Raw genomic sequence first — 18,401 nt, 5'->3', positions numbered from 1 at the left:
TCCAAAGCTTCCTGCCCTTCCCTCACTACCCTTTCGTATCCCCATTTTTGGGAGGTCGGACAGTAACAACGCAGCTGCTGTGCTGACCACAACCGCCGAAGGGCTGACGGAACCAATCGATCGCTCGCAGGAAGTCTCAGGTTCAGGGGAAGGGAGCATTTCTGAAGCCTCTGAACCACCCACTACTTTGACTCAGGGGCTCCTAACCAGCGTGACAAAGATAAGAACTGAATCACTTCCCACAGGGACATCAGATTCTCCACACAGCAGCATAGCGCAGAGTGACAATGATACTCTTGTTTCACACTCCTACTCTCCCACGAGCACTTCTATCAGAAACACTCTGTTCACCAACAGTCCCATCAGCACAAGCACTTCTGAACAAAATGCAACACATACCCACCCACCGAAGGGCACCGTACAAGCAGCCGGACCCAGCATGGGAACTACTATTCAACACCTCCCAGGGGAACACACTGGTAAGAAGGAGGATAAAGATTTTACAGAAAAGATCTCTTTGACGATAGTACCAGAAACTACAGTTCCCACTGCTTTGACATGGGCAGCAGCCCAAACCACAACAACAGCTCCAGGACTGGTGGAGACCACAAGGACCAGCAGACACCCTCTGGGGCTTGTTACTCCCCCTACGTCCTCACAAACCACGTTCGTAAGCAAACCACAACACTCGACTGTTAGTGTTAACCTTCATGCTGGAGAGGCCACAGTGCCAGAAACTCACCCCAGTCAGAGTGAGGCTGTCCTGGGCTTCTCCGAGGCTAAGTCAGGGCTCGTGCAGGAACAGCCGCGGGTAATCACCACTGCCATGGGGATCGATCACAAACTAGTGCTGGAATCCATAACAAGCACAACTCAGAGCCAAAGGGTTAACTTCCCAATAGCAGGAGGTAAGCAAAGTTAAACTAATCAATAGTGGCTAGGTCGACTCTGTAGATGTGATCAATCATGTGCAGGCAGGTCTTAAGTGTTCAATAGCTGGTTGTCAAAAGGCTGCAGACGGTTCTGCTTGATCAATGACATTTCTGACATGGAGAGTAGTCAAAGGTCCCACATTAGCATAAATCCAGATCGAGTTGAAACCCTGTCAACAATTAAGGACAAGTCTGGAATCTATATTTACATGATTGCAATGATGCGTTATGTGTCGGATTTTCTGCTCTCGTTGCTTAGAGAGAGTATTTTAAAGGCCCTTTTGTTACAAATGTGATTTCCATGTCTTTTCTCATTATAAAGCAGGTCAATGTGCAATATAAATACAGTAAAGGATCAAAACTAATTCCCAATTGAAATTACCTTTAAACGAGCGATCAGGACTTCCGTACCATTGCGATGTCACAACTATACTATATATAGGTAGAAAGTGCCGATACAGTGCCGTAACAGTTTTTCCCTGGCTTCAGTGACGGTGCAGAGATGCAACGAGCGCAGCTGTGGAAGACCTGGAAACACTTACCAATCAGAGCAGAATGGGCTTTTTCAGAAGGGGTCTTAAAGAGACAGGTGCTAAAACAGAGAGTTTCAGACAGAGCATGAATACCGGTTTATTCAGACAGATAGTATGGGAAAAATAATGTGTTATTTTTTAACATTAAAGTATTATAAACATGTGAAGTACACATGTACAAGTGAACCTGAAAATAAGCACAATATGGGACTTTTAAATGTATAGTTAAGATGAGATGAGGTTACCTCAGTGAATGGAAGGAAAGAGTATTTGATTGAGTGCTGCTCTATGGGGTTTTGTTCTCCACAGAAGATGAAAACAGAAAGAAGATGAGCTAAAACAGCTACTGGTAGCCAGCAGGTTTCAGGGCGACATTGAGGCTGTTCCTTTTTTCTTTAAGGCCCATCCCCCAATACTGGTGGCAGTCTGGTGTCTGTGTGCTTAATGAGCCTTCAGAGGAAGGTCCTCCTCCAGGTACAGATGCATTCATCATGTAGGTTCAAAGGTTGGGACAATAAATGATGAGTCGATTATTCTGAACCAGCAAGGTTCTGTGTCCGTCTGACACAACCATGATTGTTTGGTGGATGTATAAACATAGTGTCTGCAGAATGTAGCACATAATAATATTCTGCAAGCGAATATTGATTAGCTGCTTTAATTTATTTCTGCAATCCCACCAAATAATGTTTATTCATATCAATATTTTAATTATCAAAATCAAATTAATTTTAGTCCCAATGTAATTACACAAACCATTTGGCAAATCAATAGTGAAGCAATTAAATGATAATGAATGTACAAACAAAAACCCCTACACTTTTGTATGAGATTTATGTCCTCACTTTACCACTCCATGAATGGAAATAAATATTTTGTTAATGTTATTACTCGCCTTTTTTACGAGAAAACGCTTTTAAGGCAACATTTTTACACAAATTTAAGGTTATTGTAAAGGAATGCTTCATCCTCAAAAGGATCATTTGTAGCTATTTGAATTACTCCCTGCATTACCTTGAATTCTTGAAGAAAAATGTGTTGTCATGCACACCTCCACGTTGGATGGAGAATCCAAGTGATAACGCCAAACCTTATTACTTAAATTCATAGAGAATTTTCTCAATTTTTGGATTATTCGTTCACCGTGGAGGCATGCAAGAACAACACATATTTTTCTTCAAGAATTCTGGGTAACACGGGGTGAGTTATTTAGCTGGAGCTTCCGAACATTTAACAGTTGTCGAAGAATTTCTCTGTTTATTAACACTTTAAGGACTTATTTTTCATGCTTGATATACAGTATGAAGCTGGAGAACAGCTAACGAATATACCTGGAGGTGAGACTGTTTTGTCAAACTGCTATTTCCAAGGTCAAAAATGGACTTTGAGATCTTGAAAATTTAAAGTGAAATTCCGGCGTAAACTTATCCCAGGGTCTTTTTCAGCAAACACACTCATCAAATAAGCCATCGAGACAATTTTTTCATATAACAACTATTAACTGAGATATCCTAGACAGTCGTCAACAGTCGTCAACAGTCGTCAACAGTCGCTAACAGCCGACTGCGGCTAACACTAATTAGCACAGTGCAGCAAGGTGAACGCATTAAAGCGGCTTTTTTAACCACTAATACTGCTCGTGATAACACCAAACCTCTGCAGTGGCATGATAAGAGTCCCTACACATTTACAGAAGCACCAACAACGTAGTTAGGGAACCCCGAGTTTCTTAAAAGAGTGTTTTGAGAGTCCTACCTACTGGCTCTGGTAGCAACTCCTCTCATAGTAAAGTCCACTCAAGTCAATTACCAAATGCAAACCAAAAGGAATGAGCCCATTGATGCTTCTCATGCTACTGCAGAGGTTTGGTGTTATTACGAGCAGTATTAGTGGTTAAAAAAGCCTTTCCCCATGCTGTCCCATGCTAATCAGTGTTAGCTGCATTCGGCCGTAGCGACTGTCCCGGGATACTGCCGTTAATAGTTGTTAGAAGTAAAAAAATTGTCTTGATGGCTTATTTGGTGAGTGTATTCGCTGAAAAAAAAATGTACACCAGAATTTCACTCTAATGATAGCAATGTATTCTGCACAATATCAAAAAGTCATTTAACAGTTCTCTCCTGGAAGGTTTAATGGAAAGCTTTTTATGTTGTTTGGAATGCATCTATTCTCCAACACTGCTTTACGCTGCCTGTATTGAAACTGGTGTCATGTTTTGTCTACAGCACCCGTTGTTGTGTCTGCACTTGTTTTCGGCTGTGCATCATGTGGCAGCATACAGAAAAAAACGGGGGAGGTTTGGCCCGGGTGGGGATGGGTGCTGTGGCCACATATCAGTATTCCAAGCGCACAATCAGCGAAAACACCTCCTCTCCAGTGGGACCATCCGCTCGCCAGTCGCTGTTCACGGGTGCTGAACATGCTTCTCGCAGTTTAAACCCCTTCCTCCCTCCGCTTTTATATTTGCAATCTTTTTTACAAACACAAATCCCTGTCACTTCTTTTGGACAGGAATGTCAGCTGGGGCTGCTTTGTTGGGTGAAAATGTCCTGACAGGGATCAGAGAAGCTTTAAGTCATCCATGGTGAAATGAAAATACGGTGCATTTGTGCACCCTAGCAGTCTGCTCGGTGTGGTGTTTGCACTGGAGCCTTGCAGTGTTTAAACAATCCCACCTTGCCAAAGGACACAGGAGGAGACTAACAGGAAAATGAAAGCATGGCACCTCTGCATTATCATACATTATCCCAATATTCCATCTGTGTGCTGCAATTTATTTTTAAGCTGCACAGGGTGAATCACTTAGAGACATCTTCACCACACAAACATTGATCAAGAGAGCGTTTGCTATGTGGCGTTGCCCTTGAGGAGGCTGTCAGGTATATATATATTTATATATATATTTTTTTTTAAAGCAATGCTCTGCATCTGTGTTAAATCCTCTACTAAGGGACACTCCAACATCCAATAGCAAGGACAATTATAAGAAGTGAGAGTAGGGGGGGGGGACTGGGAGATGATGAGATGTGGGGGTTGAAAATATAGGCTTTCTAAAGCCTGTCAGATAGCCACTGCTGTAAATTTCTTCCTAAAAAGCTTTACCTTGTCCTTCTCCTTTTTTCCCCACCTCTCAGCTACTGTACCAGGCACACTATTAACACACTCCATTAATACCTGCAAAGATATATTGTCCCTGTGAAGCGGTATACCACACTGCCATTGACGGATTGATTAAAGAAATGGATTTACACGCAGAGCACGTGACATGAATATTTTATGCTCCAGTATAGAATTTACACTGGAAAGGGGGGTTTTTAATGCATATATAAAACTGTGGTGATTTTTATATTATGTTAATCTTCCATGAGTTTTAAAAATTGGATGGATTAGGCCTGTTTGTTAATGGGATTTAACCCACAGCTCTCAGGCTGAATCGACCTGACAAATGCAAATATGCAATTATAGACCAATCTGGATTATTTCTCACCTTTATTCAGTCTGATTTTAACGTAGAGTGTGTAATGTAGTTTGGAAATTCCATAAATCCTTTAGTAACTATCTTAAAACTGAGTCCAAATAGTAACTGTGATGCAATTTTGTGCAAGTATATTTGAGATGAGTTATCTAATATCCCATTTTTATGCATCTGATTACGTGCATAGGACTATCCGCTTCACTGCTATCCAATCCATTCCTTTTCTGTCTTATCACTCTAAGCTCAGTGTCTGTTACAAACCCATGTATGGGGCTTACAGTACGTAGATAAAACAAAATGCAATGGAGTGCAACAATATCTTTTGTTTATTATGTTTGGAAGCTGAAGATGATGAGGAGTGTCTGAATCTCTATACACGGTGAAAAACTGCAATGCCAGAAAATGGCCATCATTACCTCAAAAATGTTGCCCACTGCGGGTGCTACTTTAAATTCAATTTAGGCTGTATCTCCGGCTGAAACCTAAATCAGAGAAATTTCTATTTGCAGCCTGAGGAGAAGAACACTCAACTGAGGAACAACAGATAGAACATCATACTTTAAGGTCAAGGAGGCGGAAAGAAAAGACGTGTGACCTTATTAGGTAAACAGTGAAATGACAATTCAGCATGTTTAGTGTTGAGGTGTTCAATAAGTAAAATGTCTCTTATCCCTTTTTCCTTTTATTTTCCTCCATCAGCAGAGTCTCTGGAAATAGCCACTCATCAGCAGTTTTGCTTTTGATGTGTTCCTCCAGACCCACCCATGACTAGCAAATATAGACCAATCTCCATCCTTCCTGTTATAAGCAAGATCCTTGAAATGGTTGTCTACAAACAACGACACAGTTACCAAAGCCTCCACAACCTGTGATGGGTACCAGTGGGATATTTAAAGTGAATCATAGCACTGAAACAGAAGTTAATTATCAACAAACAAACTTTCTATTCTAGTATTGTTAGACCTGTTTGCCACTTCCGACACCATTAAACATGACTTCCTACTAAATAGACTGGAAAACTTTACTGGCTTTTCTGGACCTGCTTTTCAATGGTTCTCAACATATTTAAAGGGAAAGACTTTCTCTGTATCCCTTGGCAACTGAAGAAGTTGCCATTTTTTGTGGGGTTCCACAAGGATCGGTTGTTGGTCCACTGATATTTAATGTTTACATGCTCCCACTTGGTACCATCCTACAGAATCACAATGTATCCTACCATTCCTACACTAGTGATACACAGCTGTCTGTATGTCTAACTTTCCTTCGACAACCTGCTCGTCAGATGCATTGATGAAATCTACCACTGGATGTTTTAAAGCGTTATACAGCTTGGGGAAAAACAGAAGTTCTGATAATAGGTCCAAAAGTACAAGCTGTGAATACCCATGTTATCATCATTATCTCTAAAGCACAGTGAGCATGTCAGAAACCTGGATGTTATTATTGATGTCAGTCTTAATATCAAGCATCACAGCTCCATTATTACAAAGACAGTGAGTGTACATGCTCACTCTATATACTGTACATCTGAAATGTAGCAGATCTCGTTAGAGGTTCAACTAATTCAATCTGCAGGCAGACCAGAGTATCTGTACTGCAGATCTGATATTCTGCAGTGGTCTGGCTGCGGTGTACAGTATCTCTTTCCAATTCACTGAAAGCACTCAAACAGTTAACTGTAAAATTAAAAAAAAGGCTGTGACAAAACAAAAACCTTTGAGGAAAATGACTTCAATAAACTGTCAGAAGCCATCTGTTTTTTCGAGTTTAAAGGAAAAGAACCTGTTTAGCTCATATTTGGCAAAAATAATTCTGAATTTTACAGTTAAAACACGTTTTACAAAGCAAGTTTTTCTCTTTTGTTCAGAGAACTGTAATGATTTTTTTTTCAAATGTAGTATGTGCAGACCCAAACGTTAACGTCTTCATCATAAAACATCTGCAAAGATGATTGTTTTAACATTTCAGTCATGTTACCTATCATGACAGCTTCTTAATTTCCTGTTTGCCACATTGCTACGTTCCGTGGGACATCTGGGACAACACTGTGACTCACTTGTAAAAACATTTTGCTCCTAACAGTAAAAAAAAACTCCACAGGTACCTTTCAAATATAAAAATAATGATGCACAAGTCAAGAAATCAAACTTATACTATTACTATTGTTATACTGTCATATAGGTAGTTCAATAAAGAACACTGATATATAGTGGACTAAACATCCGTCATACGTGCAGTGGTGTAAATGTGTCTTTATTTGTTTCTTAGCACCCTCTCGCTCTCTCCAGATATCCAGCTGTGTGGGACGTCGACAATGCAATAAAGCAGATTTTACTTTGGAGACTTTTAAAAGTTACGATCAACTCGGGTGCCGTGAGCATGACCTAGATTACACTGTGCGATAATAGCTTGCATTGCCTCGTAGCTGTTTTTTTTTCCTAACTCATTATTCCTCCCACTAGCCTCATGTATCTTTTATTAATATTAATTCTGAGGTTATAAACTGTACCTGCTTTCCCTGGCTTCATCATAGAGTCAACTCATCTACATATTCACTCCCTGAATATATAGTCCCAAATCTCATCTGGTCCATCATTCATTTATAACTGCTGCACTGTTGTTGTAAAGCACACAAACGCTGCGCAGAGGGCCGACTGTGAACACATATTTTGTGAGTGAACCAAAGGGAAAAGAGAGCTCTGTCTTGCAGTCATTACTTTCTCATTATCTCTGTCTCTTGCTTTCTCTCTCTCTCTCTGTGCTCTTCGTGAAACAAGACTGGATTTGTAATGGACCAGGAAGTACACACACTCACAAACATCCACACACACACATCAGGATGTCAATGTAATTAGACTACAGAGGTCCAGACTACTGTGCTATGGATGGCTGGCTACAACTGAGTGGATGATAGGCCAATCCATTTGACAGAACTGGGTTAAGAAATATAGTCCTTCCATGTTCTGCAGAGTGAAGTCTCAGACGTGCTGGGAGCAGAGAACACAGAGGGTTAAACTTTCTCTTGGCAGGTTTCAGATTTGCTAATCTGTTTTTTTTCTCAGACTACTTGGAGCTACTGTGTTGGTTCTTTAAATTGCACTCCTGATTGCTTTGAGACCGCTCAGAGGTTAAATTGCATGTGTCTTCCCAGAGCTGCCGGGCAAAGCGGATAAGGAGGATGAGAAGGCTGATAAAGGTGTGGTTCCTTCAGCAGACAAGGATGGTGACACCAGTTTGGCAGACGTTCCCACGCCATCCGCTAAGCTGCTAACGCCTCAGAACACAGGTGAGCAAACAAATCCCTTCAGATGTAAACAAACACTTCTTTCAAAGTCCCAACCATTTTAAGCATGTGTTTGCACTAGCGTACTGTAAGGTGGACTGCTAAAAGGACTGCAGGCTGTTTGTTCATAAGCTGTCCTATAGCTGTTTCCAATATCTGTCAGAGTACTGGAAGAAACAATTACCCTGGCTGCATCCTTTGCCTGAAGCCACTAATTGCTTCCAACGGGAGAACACTGCATAGTCAAGCTGTGATTTTGGAGAACTCCTGAGAACAGAAGAGATAGGGAACAATGTCGCTCGATACAAAAAAATATTTCTCTCAGATAAATAATCATTGATTTGACAACAATAGCTGCCTTTAAAAAACTGAAAACACAAACAAGTATTGATTAAATTCTGGAGTACTTTAAAATTAAGTTTCAATAAATAAAGTAATTACCTTTATTCTGCTTTGAAATATATTCATTCAAGTTGCCGTATTGTAAAAATTGAGACTACATATAAATATATATATATAATGCTATATAAATACTGTTAAAGGATCAAAACACTCAGTACATTCAGTTGTGCCCCACATTCACACACTATTGCCCTTTTGTCTGAGACCTGTGCCAGGAACATATAAGCAGTCAGTTTAGCAACTGGACGAAACATCCTGTTCCATATTGACGTTTAATTGGCCAGGAGGGAATGACTAAACTAGAATAAAGACAAAACACTCAATCCACAGAGAAATACACACAGCAGTATTCAGAAACTGTGCCTTTAAACAAGCTGTCAGGACTTCTGTACGGTTGTCATGTCACAAGTAGAAAGTGCCATTACAGTGCTGTTACAGTAATTCCCTGGTTGCAAAGGCGGGGCTGAAAAAGACCTGGAAACGCTGGCCAATCAGAGCAGACTGGGCTTTTTAGATAGGGGTCTTAAAGAGATAGGCGCTAAAACGGAGGGTTTCAGAAAGAGACTGAGGCCCTGTTTACAAGACAAGGCTCGCCGGTGAAAACAACAAAATAATTCATCAGATGTGCCTTTCGTTTAGACTGCGACAGCGTTTTGGGGGTTTAAAAACACAAAAAATGAAACCACCCTCCAGAGTGGAAACCTTAATAACGCTCCATCGCTGTGTTTCCGTGTAAAAGGATAAAAACGCAAAAGTGTGCTCTGATCTGCCCACGCTGCCTCACATCGTGTACGTGTATACGTAATATCCATGTGCAGAGAACAGGTAAACAACAACAAACATATCGGACTATTTACATTTACATCATTTACATCAGTTGGACATTCAAGTTGCCAGGGTGGGAACCGAGGCAGTGGGAGGCTGCACACCCTGCTGCAGATCTCTGTCACTGTGCGGCATCCTGCTTCTCCGCTATTAGGGAGAGAAGTAGAAGGACGTTTCTACACATGCACAAGCTCTGGGTGGTGTTGTGTGGCAGTGCTACATGTTTTATTGAATTTCACTTTTGTGTCACTTTATGTATGCATGCAGATTTCCCCCAAAAGATGCTCGCCTGCACGCGGAATCAAAAGTGAGAACACAACGCCACTTTTGCGTTTTCTTTCTAGATCGTCTTCATCTAAACAAAGCCGGAATAGAGGTTTATTCAGACAGACAGTATACAAAAAATAATGCATTTTAAGAAGATTAAAGCATGTGAAACTGTCCTAGTAGAAACCCAAAATTCAAGTATGAACCCGAAAATGAGCACAACAACAAAAAAGGTTATTGTAAATAGAAACAGACAAAACCAAGGCCAGAAATATTGCAGTATTTGTTAACGCATTACAAAAATAGTTTCATTTTAACAAACGGCTCAGTACTTTCCTAAAAATGCTGGGCAGTGTAGTTTTAAGCCAACATTGCCGTAGCAGGAGAAAACAGGGGTTTTATTGTGGACTATTTTGAATGGCGGATTAATACACAGTCGGTACTCTAGTGAGTGTTTACAGCAACAGATTGTTGTTTGCGGGATCGGCTGCTTTGACCCATGTCCATGGAAATGAATCGTTCCATTAATGAATGAACAATTGAATTGAATGAATAAGTGATTCATTACCATTTACCAATTGTGCGGGTCATTGATGTTTTTTAACCGTTTTTGGACAATGGAGATCTATGGCACAGAACGATATATCATACTTTTGCAACACAGACAATACATGTTAGTAGGATCAATTCATTGTTTGCTTTTGGACATTTTTATGGGATATATTGACAATAAGAAAAATACAGAAGCACCAGACGTACCCGAGCAAAATCAAATAAAAGATTCTTATCGTCTCACTGTAAAATCTGCAATAAAACTGTATCAGTGTTCAAATCCTTATACATTAGTCATGACCTTGACTACTGGTAAAATATGTTTATTAAAAGATTCACTTTCAGCCCAGTTCACAGGAGCATATGTGACCCATATTACCTTGCCCAGAATAGCAGGGTTGTCAAGTGATTTTCAAAAATAGACCTGTCAAATGTGCCACTCGCTGATGATACGGGGCTTTCTGTCTTGGTGTGTCACAAGTGAATGAGTGAGTGAGTGAGTGAGTGAGTGAGTGAGTGAGTGAGTGAGTGAGTGAGTCTGAGAGAGTGAGTGAGTGAGTGAGTGAGTGGTGAGTGAGTGAGTGAGTGAGTGAGTGAGTGTATCCGTCTATCTGTCTGCCATTTGAATGTGTCCTGCCTATCGGCTGCCCATAAGCAAATTTTGCAGTTATCATACAAGCTCTGCCATTTGCTTTTATGGACCCACAGCAGGTGCATTAGTATTAACACACACAACTGGCGTGGGGTTGTTTAACACCAGAAGAATCCTTAACCTTGATTTTCTCGGTTGGTGTGCAGATTAAGTTGCCTTAGGTCAGACTTTTTAAGATTTACTAGTAAAACCTGAAGAAATGAAGACATAAATATAGCTCCTGTGCGCTAACAGTGTTTCCACTGAGACCTAAATAAAACCACTCCTCACAGGGAATGATCTCTGAAGCAAGTCTTGTAATGCAGGTTTGCTGATTTTCAGAAAATAAGCATTTATCTTTTAAAGTGTCGTGTGCTATTGATCTGTTTTTAATCGTGTTAAAGGGATAGTTCAAGTTTTTTGACGTGAGGCTGAATGAGTATGTATGTGTATTGCTAGTCAGTGTATTATCCTACAGTTAATGACTGGTAGCACGCCACCGGTTTGGCGGAAAGCGGACAGCTAAACATTCAATTTCAACCAGAATTTTCCAACTTATACTTGAACGCGGTCAACTCAGGTGTGACGTCGTTCTAGCTTTCGACATCTGAGGTGGAGATGGAGCATAGCATAAGTTCAACGTTCACTCTCTTTTAGCTTTTTTTTGATTGAACAACTCCTGAGAGAAATATCTGGCTCTTTAGGTGATAATGCTCCACTGTGTTGTGTCTGTCTGCTGATTGTTGATTAGCAGGTAAAGCAGAGTCCGCAGAACTCTTTAAAACATTACATTTCAGACATCTTACATTTTAGAAATGAGCTCTCAGTTTGTGCTCTCAGGCTCTTTCCTTTCAGAATGTGTCCGTCCACTGTACCTAGCATGAGTTGTTCCCACAGGAATGTGTCAGATGACCGAGCAGCATGCAGTGGAACGAAACGCTCTGATCCATCCTTGTACTGTCGCCACCACATACCAAACCCTGTCCAGGCCAGGCTCGGCCGGCCAAGCAGCTCAGATGTGACATTTATCGACATGAGCGAGGCGGCAAAACATGGCACTAATTCAATACCCGTCACGTTTTCCACTCGGCCTGACTGGCATCCAAATCATCACCATCGCCTCGGAAAGTAAACAAATGATGGGATGAGTCATTGGCACAACACTGTACTGAACCCCACCTACTTTATCAGTGGCCCACACATTCAAAATGCCTGCAGCTGTGTGTTTGTTTTACCCTCCATCCCCATTTCCCGTGCCGCTACTGTCTGTTTTGAGAGGATGACATTGTCAGCGCAGTCATACCGTGCAGGTTGATTAGGGCACTGACATTTAATGCCCTCATTCAAAGCTGCCAATGTCATAACTTTCAAGACTAAATATAGCTCCTGATTTTCCTGAACGTGACATCTGTCCTGTGTATCAATGACATGGCTTTCATGCATTCTGTACTCACTGATACAATATGTATTCAATATTCTCACAATATTATGTCATATAGTGTTGTAAGTGATTCATCTGTTGGTTATTTTACACACTAGCAGAACACCTCTAGGGCTGGTCACTGTCGGTCAGTCCACCCCTTTGGTCCTGACTGAAATATTTCAAATACTGCGGGATAGATTACTATGAAATTTGTTAAATACATTTGTTACTACACAATGAATCCTAGTGACATTGGTGATCACTTGACTTGCTCTCATTGGTCAGCGTTTCTAAGTCTTCCGCATCTGCACCGGGGAATGACTTTCTACCTATACATAGTTAAGTTGGGACATCACAACCGTACAGAAGTCCTGATGGCCGCTTTAAAGGCACAGTTTCTGAATACAACTCTGTGTATTTCTCTGTGGATTGAGTATTTTTATGCTTTCTTCACCCTCTGTCTGAAATGCTCCATTTTAGTGCCTTTCTTTTTAAGACCCCTACATGGGTCAGCGTTTCTGGGTGTTTTTCGGCGCCGTTTTTGCAGCCAGGGAATGACTGTAACAGCACTGTAATGGCACTTTCTACATTGTGACATGACAGCTGTACAGAAGTCCTGACAGCCCAGTTTCTGAATACTGCTGTGTGTATTTTTTCTGTAGTTTCAGATAATGTTTTGAAACGTTCACAGCTCAGAGAAGCTGCCTTTATTCAAAATCCACCACTCTGATTATAATTTAGTCATTCCCTCCTGGCAAATTAAACGTCAATATGGAACAGGACATTTCGTCCAGCTGCTAAACTGACTGCTTATATGTTCCTGGCACAAGTCTCAGACAGACAGGCAGCACCGTGTGAATGTGTGGCACATCTGAATGTACTGACTTCTAATCCTCTTCCCTGCCATATTTGCTTGCTCTTAACAATATACAGTAGTGCAGTGTGGCCCTGGAGGATCATTATGAGAATGACGCACAAGGGAGCCATCTTGACAGCGTTTTACTTTTGGCTATTAAAGATTCACCGGGGTTTAATTAAAAACAGTCCAACGGTGCAAAAACAAAGCCTCTCAAAAAACTCATCCATCCTTTTTTTTTTTCTTCTGTTGAGGATGTGATTAAGCTTCACAAGACAGCTCAGGATGTCTGAAATAAATCTGCTGTGTCATGCCACAGTAAAAGATGCATCAGCATCTGGCATTGCGATCATATTTCCCCAAGCTTGATGTTTTCATCACAACCTGGGACAGTTATTCAGCCCAGGGGTCAGGGGACAAATGAGGAAAAATGATACAGACAACAGGCAGAGAGCAGGGCGGTGCTACAGTACTTGTGGAGATCCTCTGCTGCTCTTGAGGATTTGAGGCAGAGAAAAAGCAAGGCTTTGTTCACCAGGGGTACTTGAGCACATTAAATGTTAACTGTAGAAATGCACCAGTAGACAATCCAATATGAGCACTCATAGACACAAATTGTGCAAGAAATACATTAATATGAGCTAAAGGGCTCAATGCTGTCTGCATGATCACAGTAATGTTGTGCTTAATGAGTGCTTAAAGCAAACACGCACTGCCAACCATCTCACTCTCCTGCCATAGAGCTGCAGACCTACACGTTAAACATATAAAACTAGCAAGTACCATACATTGGATCTATAAAACTGGGGAAAGAAAGCAGAAGCCTAAAACATAAAGCACAGGAAGAAAAAATCAGGACAGTCTAGGAAAGCAGAAAACTGTCCCAGTTTAAAAATAACAAACCCACCTATGGGAGTTTCCCCTTTTTGAAGGCGGGTGTCGAAGGGAAATCATAAACAAAAGAGCGATTTAAGGGACCAGGAAAGGGTGGAATGAGAAACAGAAGAAAACAACCCATAAAAGTACAGTAAAAGACAGATGAGAAAGGCTTACAAGAGAAATGCTAAACCGCGTACATTTTATGTCGTTTTATTTAGGAAACCAAATTAGACATCTTCAATCTATACGCAAAGATTTAGGAGTTTGCGGTGCTGATGTCTGCACATGTAAGAACTTAAACTGCCACATAATTGCCAACCGATATAATGTATTCCCCAGGCTTCGCCAGATATATTTAAATCCCCTTTTTCATTTTTTATTTACTGTTTTAGACAAGAGTTACATCGATGCTTTTTGGCATTGATGTAACTCTTGTCTAAGGCTGTATTTATTGACGTTTTTATACAAAAATACAGTAAGTCTCTAATGCCACACAGACATTACAGCTGTGCACTTCATTAAACCTTCCTGCTGTGTGATTTACTGTGCTGTCAGTTTAATAAGTGCATTTGTCCCCGTCTCCGTGATCCATTAAAGCACCTGGCTCTTTACGGAGGAGTGATTGTCTGTGATCTGCAGCAAAAATGACTGATGAGCCTGTGTGCAAATGATGGAGATGCAGATATAGAAGCTGCTTCTCTTCTGCATTTTATAAAAGGGCAAGTCTTTTACGCTGCCATTACAAGACTGAAGGTCTCAATACGTTCTTTTCTGTGTTGAAAAGATAGCATGTGCGTGGTTATGTTTTATGGAAAAGAACAAGGTCTATGATGTGCAGCTCATTGATGCGGAGACTAGTAGACTTTAAAAGATGTTCGTCTCTTTGCCCATCTGTGAAGCATTATGCTGTGTGAAGTGACTTGTGCTACGTCCCATTGAAGTCACCCTCCAGTAATTGAGCTTCATAAAGATGTACGATGTAGATGAGCTCTGCAGGCATCTCTGTAATGTTCACGCAAACACATATATACATGGTTTCCCCTTCATTTCCAGAGCTAAAGCATTCCCTGCACAGTGCGAAAACATGTCGAACACAATCATAATTAACAGCTCACATGAAAACTCCTGGTGGCTTACGTAATGCAAGAGAAACTAGCTCTGTGGTTTTTGAGTGGGCTGTACTGTAGCGCGCGCACACTCTCACACACACACCCTCTGATTTGGACCCAGCTCAGTTTGAAGTTGCCTTCCTACAAGCTTTTAAACAAGATTAGCACATTAGGAGCCTGGAGTTGAGCCAATTTGTTCTCTGGCTAAGAGTTGAACGTTGATTAAATGCGTCTGTGTATTCTCATGAGTGGACGATTAGTATGCTTTTAAGTGAATTAAAAGTCGATGTTTACAGCTGTTGCATTTTCCAACTTTAGGATTTTCTTGTTCTCTTAGTTTTAAATTACTCATTCAAATGTTAATCATGTTAATCTTACCAGCTATTTGAAGAAAATTTGATCTGACTGAATTTCTACTTTCTGGCCCTCAGAAACTCCCCACTTTCCTCTGTACACTGACGACTGGACGTCCAACCTGGTGGACAGCGAAGCCACCTTCCTTCCAGACTGCAATAAAGAGCGCACCGGGATCTGCAACCGCTCCGACACCTGGGACTCCACAACCTTCTCGGACGTCAAGCCCACACAAAACACCACTGCCACGAATCAGTCAGTCAACCCCTTCCTGATCCCAGCTCCACTCATGTTGGTGCCTCTGTACACCGACTGGAACAGTGCCATGGCGGCTTGGGGCCTGGCCTGGGAGGCGCATGTATATGGCGCCGGTTGTGTCTTTGCGATGCTCACACTAGCCTCAGCGCTCAATCTGCTCTGCTTGCCGCTACGATGCCCATCCGGATGTGGCTACTTTGCCCTGGTCAGCTTGTTTCTACTAGCTGCTGGTTGCACCAGATCTTTCTCCCTCCTGTACGATGCCTACGGCCACCAGGACCGCTTACCCTCCACCGAGGCCTCACTGATTCTCTATGAAGCACCGTTTCCCTGCTTGACTGCAGCTTTTGGTCTGGTTTTCCTTCTCCTCTCCATGCGCTCAAGAATGCAGCTCTCCTACTCAGCTTTCCAGAGACCCTGTTTTCTGGCCTGCCTGGTTGTCCTGCACTTTGGTGCTGCATTTGGACCGGTTACATTACTGAATTTCTACGAGCAAAAGCCTCCCCTTTGCCTCTTTCTTTCACTCATCTCCCGTGGAGCCTTTGTAGCACTGGCCACATTTCTGTCTGCTGCCTATTTTGTTTTCTACATCTACGTGCGGGCAGATTCAAAGCACATCTACCACCTGAATAACACGTCTCCAACACCTGCTGAGCGCTACAACCGCTGTCCCTTTGCTGAGAGCCGGGACTGGGACCGTGCAGCCGTAACAGTCTGTATTTCAGCATTGTTTTGTTTAGCTTGTGCAGGACTGCAGTTATATGCAATGCTCAATGCTATGGGCGTTGCCGGTGGAGAGGAGGTCTTCCACCCTTGGCCCTGGTGGGCTTTTCAGTTTAGCTGCAGACTGTGTGAGCTCGGGGTTTGTCTCACCTTGGCTTTGGTGGTGGCACAACCAGTCTACTGTTCTGACCACCTCCCAGCTGCAGGGAGCTGCTGGACTGAACTGTTGGCATCCAAGTCTCCAATCCTGCCTGGTAGCTACCAGTGGTCCCTGAGCCAGCAGGAGAAGCTTGCAATTGTCGATAGTGTTGGGCTTGGAGAGACAGAAAGCCTTCCTCTCTATACTCTGGTGGATGAGAGGCTCGGTAACAGTTTGAATGGCCTGGACCTCCTCTACCACAGTAACCGGGCCTTGGCATACCGTGACCTGGACTTGGATTTGGACTTACGCGGTTCAAGAAAACCTGAGGATGGAGGAGGTGGAGAGCCCTCAGGTAGATCCTCGTTTACCAGTGACTCCACCACAGACCTGCGGCCACCATCACCCATCAACTTGCGTCGTAGCATAGATGAGGCACTCTTCAATGAGGCCCTCTTTCCCATGAGCCTATTTAGCCCTGCTAGGCCTATTCGCTGCAGTGATCTATCCATAAATAACCACTGTGCATTTCCAAATAACAGCCTCTGCGATCCTCTCGCAACTGACCCCGGCCTTTATCGGACCTCTTCCTGCGTGGAGATGGCCTCTTTACCCCAGCCCCCTTGCGCCCAATCTAAAGACAGTGTTGCGCCACCATCTCCCTCTCTGTCCTCTTCCTCCAGCTGTTCATCTCCTGAACGTTGGAGGGGCAGCTCTTCCTCCTGTTCGCTCTACCGAGCTTCTTTCGGAGGCTCCTCGATGGTCCTTTGCCCAAGTCCAGATAAACATGCTCAGCAGCTTCTTCAGCAAAGGGGTATGGGTCCCGCTGACCCACAGAGGCACTATCAAACATTGGGTGCGGCCTCACAAGAGAGCCTGGACCTGGACATGTCATCTGAGGCAGACCGATCCGTGCAGGAGGAGTTCATCAGTGTTTGCAGACAAATCGATGCTTTGAGCATCTGCAGCGAGACTATCGATTTATAAAAAGGACAGTCTGGTCAAACAAGGGTTACATAGATGACTTAAGACGGATGTCAGTAGGGTGACTGTCAAGGTTTTTTTGGTAGTGCATGGTAGCTTCTGTGTACATCTTAAAAGACCTATAGCTACCAAAATAAGGCTTTTGGAGGTCTGGTGAGCTTTCTTATGTGGTCATTAGTGAAAGTCTATGAGGGTCTAAGTGCCAAGAATGTCAAAAGCCAAAAGGTAATTTGTAATTTTTACATGTTTGATAAAGGCTGGTGAAGTTTGATACAGTTAAAACAATAGTAACATTTTACTGAGTGGAGATAAGAATTTATTTGTACAAATGTTTTTATTGCATTCCAACATTCCAATATAGTACTGTGACTAAACTCAAGCACTTAATACATACTACTGAAGTCTTATGCTTTCAAATATAGCAGAATATCATTGTCCTTAAAGCTCATGTTGATTAAATGGGGCTAAAACTAAGTCTGTCAAACTATAAACTCTGCATACCAATATTCCCCACATCTTACTTGCAGTTCTGGTGCAGCAGTGCCCTCTATTGTTAAAATGCAGTTACTTAATCCTCCTTTATCACTTATGGACTGTGCTCCTACATACACTGGCAGCATCTTCTGTGACCAGCTTACTAATTTATTTATGTTCAGCATAGCTTTGCTTAACACACTGTTTAATAAAATCTGTTTTATAACATTTGGTTTCTTTTACTCAAGGTCCAAAGTGACATCAATGTGACGTTGCAGCTCATGTTCAATAAGACAATAGTC

The 18,401-nt window shown here is 42.2% G+C and overlaps 1 protein-coding gene across 1 annotated transcript; it reads left to right on the top strand.

Annotated features, from left to right (window-relative positions):
* The first annotated feature begins 470 nt into the window (after positions 1–470).
* On the top strand, positions 471–18,197 carry prrt4b (proline rich transmembrane protein 4b). Its single transcript, XM_083935146.1, has 3 exons — positions 471–670; positions 8,092–8,226; positions 15,599–18,197. Exons 1-3 carry the CDS (start codon positions 559–561, stop codon positions 17,626–17,628), a joined length of 2,277 nt encoding a protein of 758 aa, XP_083791272.1. The 5' UTR covers positions 471–558; the 3' UTR covers positions 17,629–18,197.
* Positions 18,198–18,401: the final 204 nt, after the last annotated feature.

This window comes from Echiichthys vipera (genome assembly GCF_963691815.1).
Source record: "Echiichthys vipera genome assembly, chromosome: 20".
NCBI lineage: Eukaryota > Metazoa > Chordata > Actinopteri > Perciformes > Trachinidae > Echiichthys > Echiichthys vipera.
This window is presented reverse-complemented; position numbering and strand designations above follow the sequence as displayed.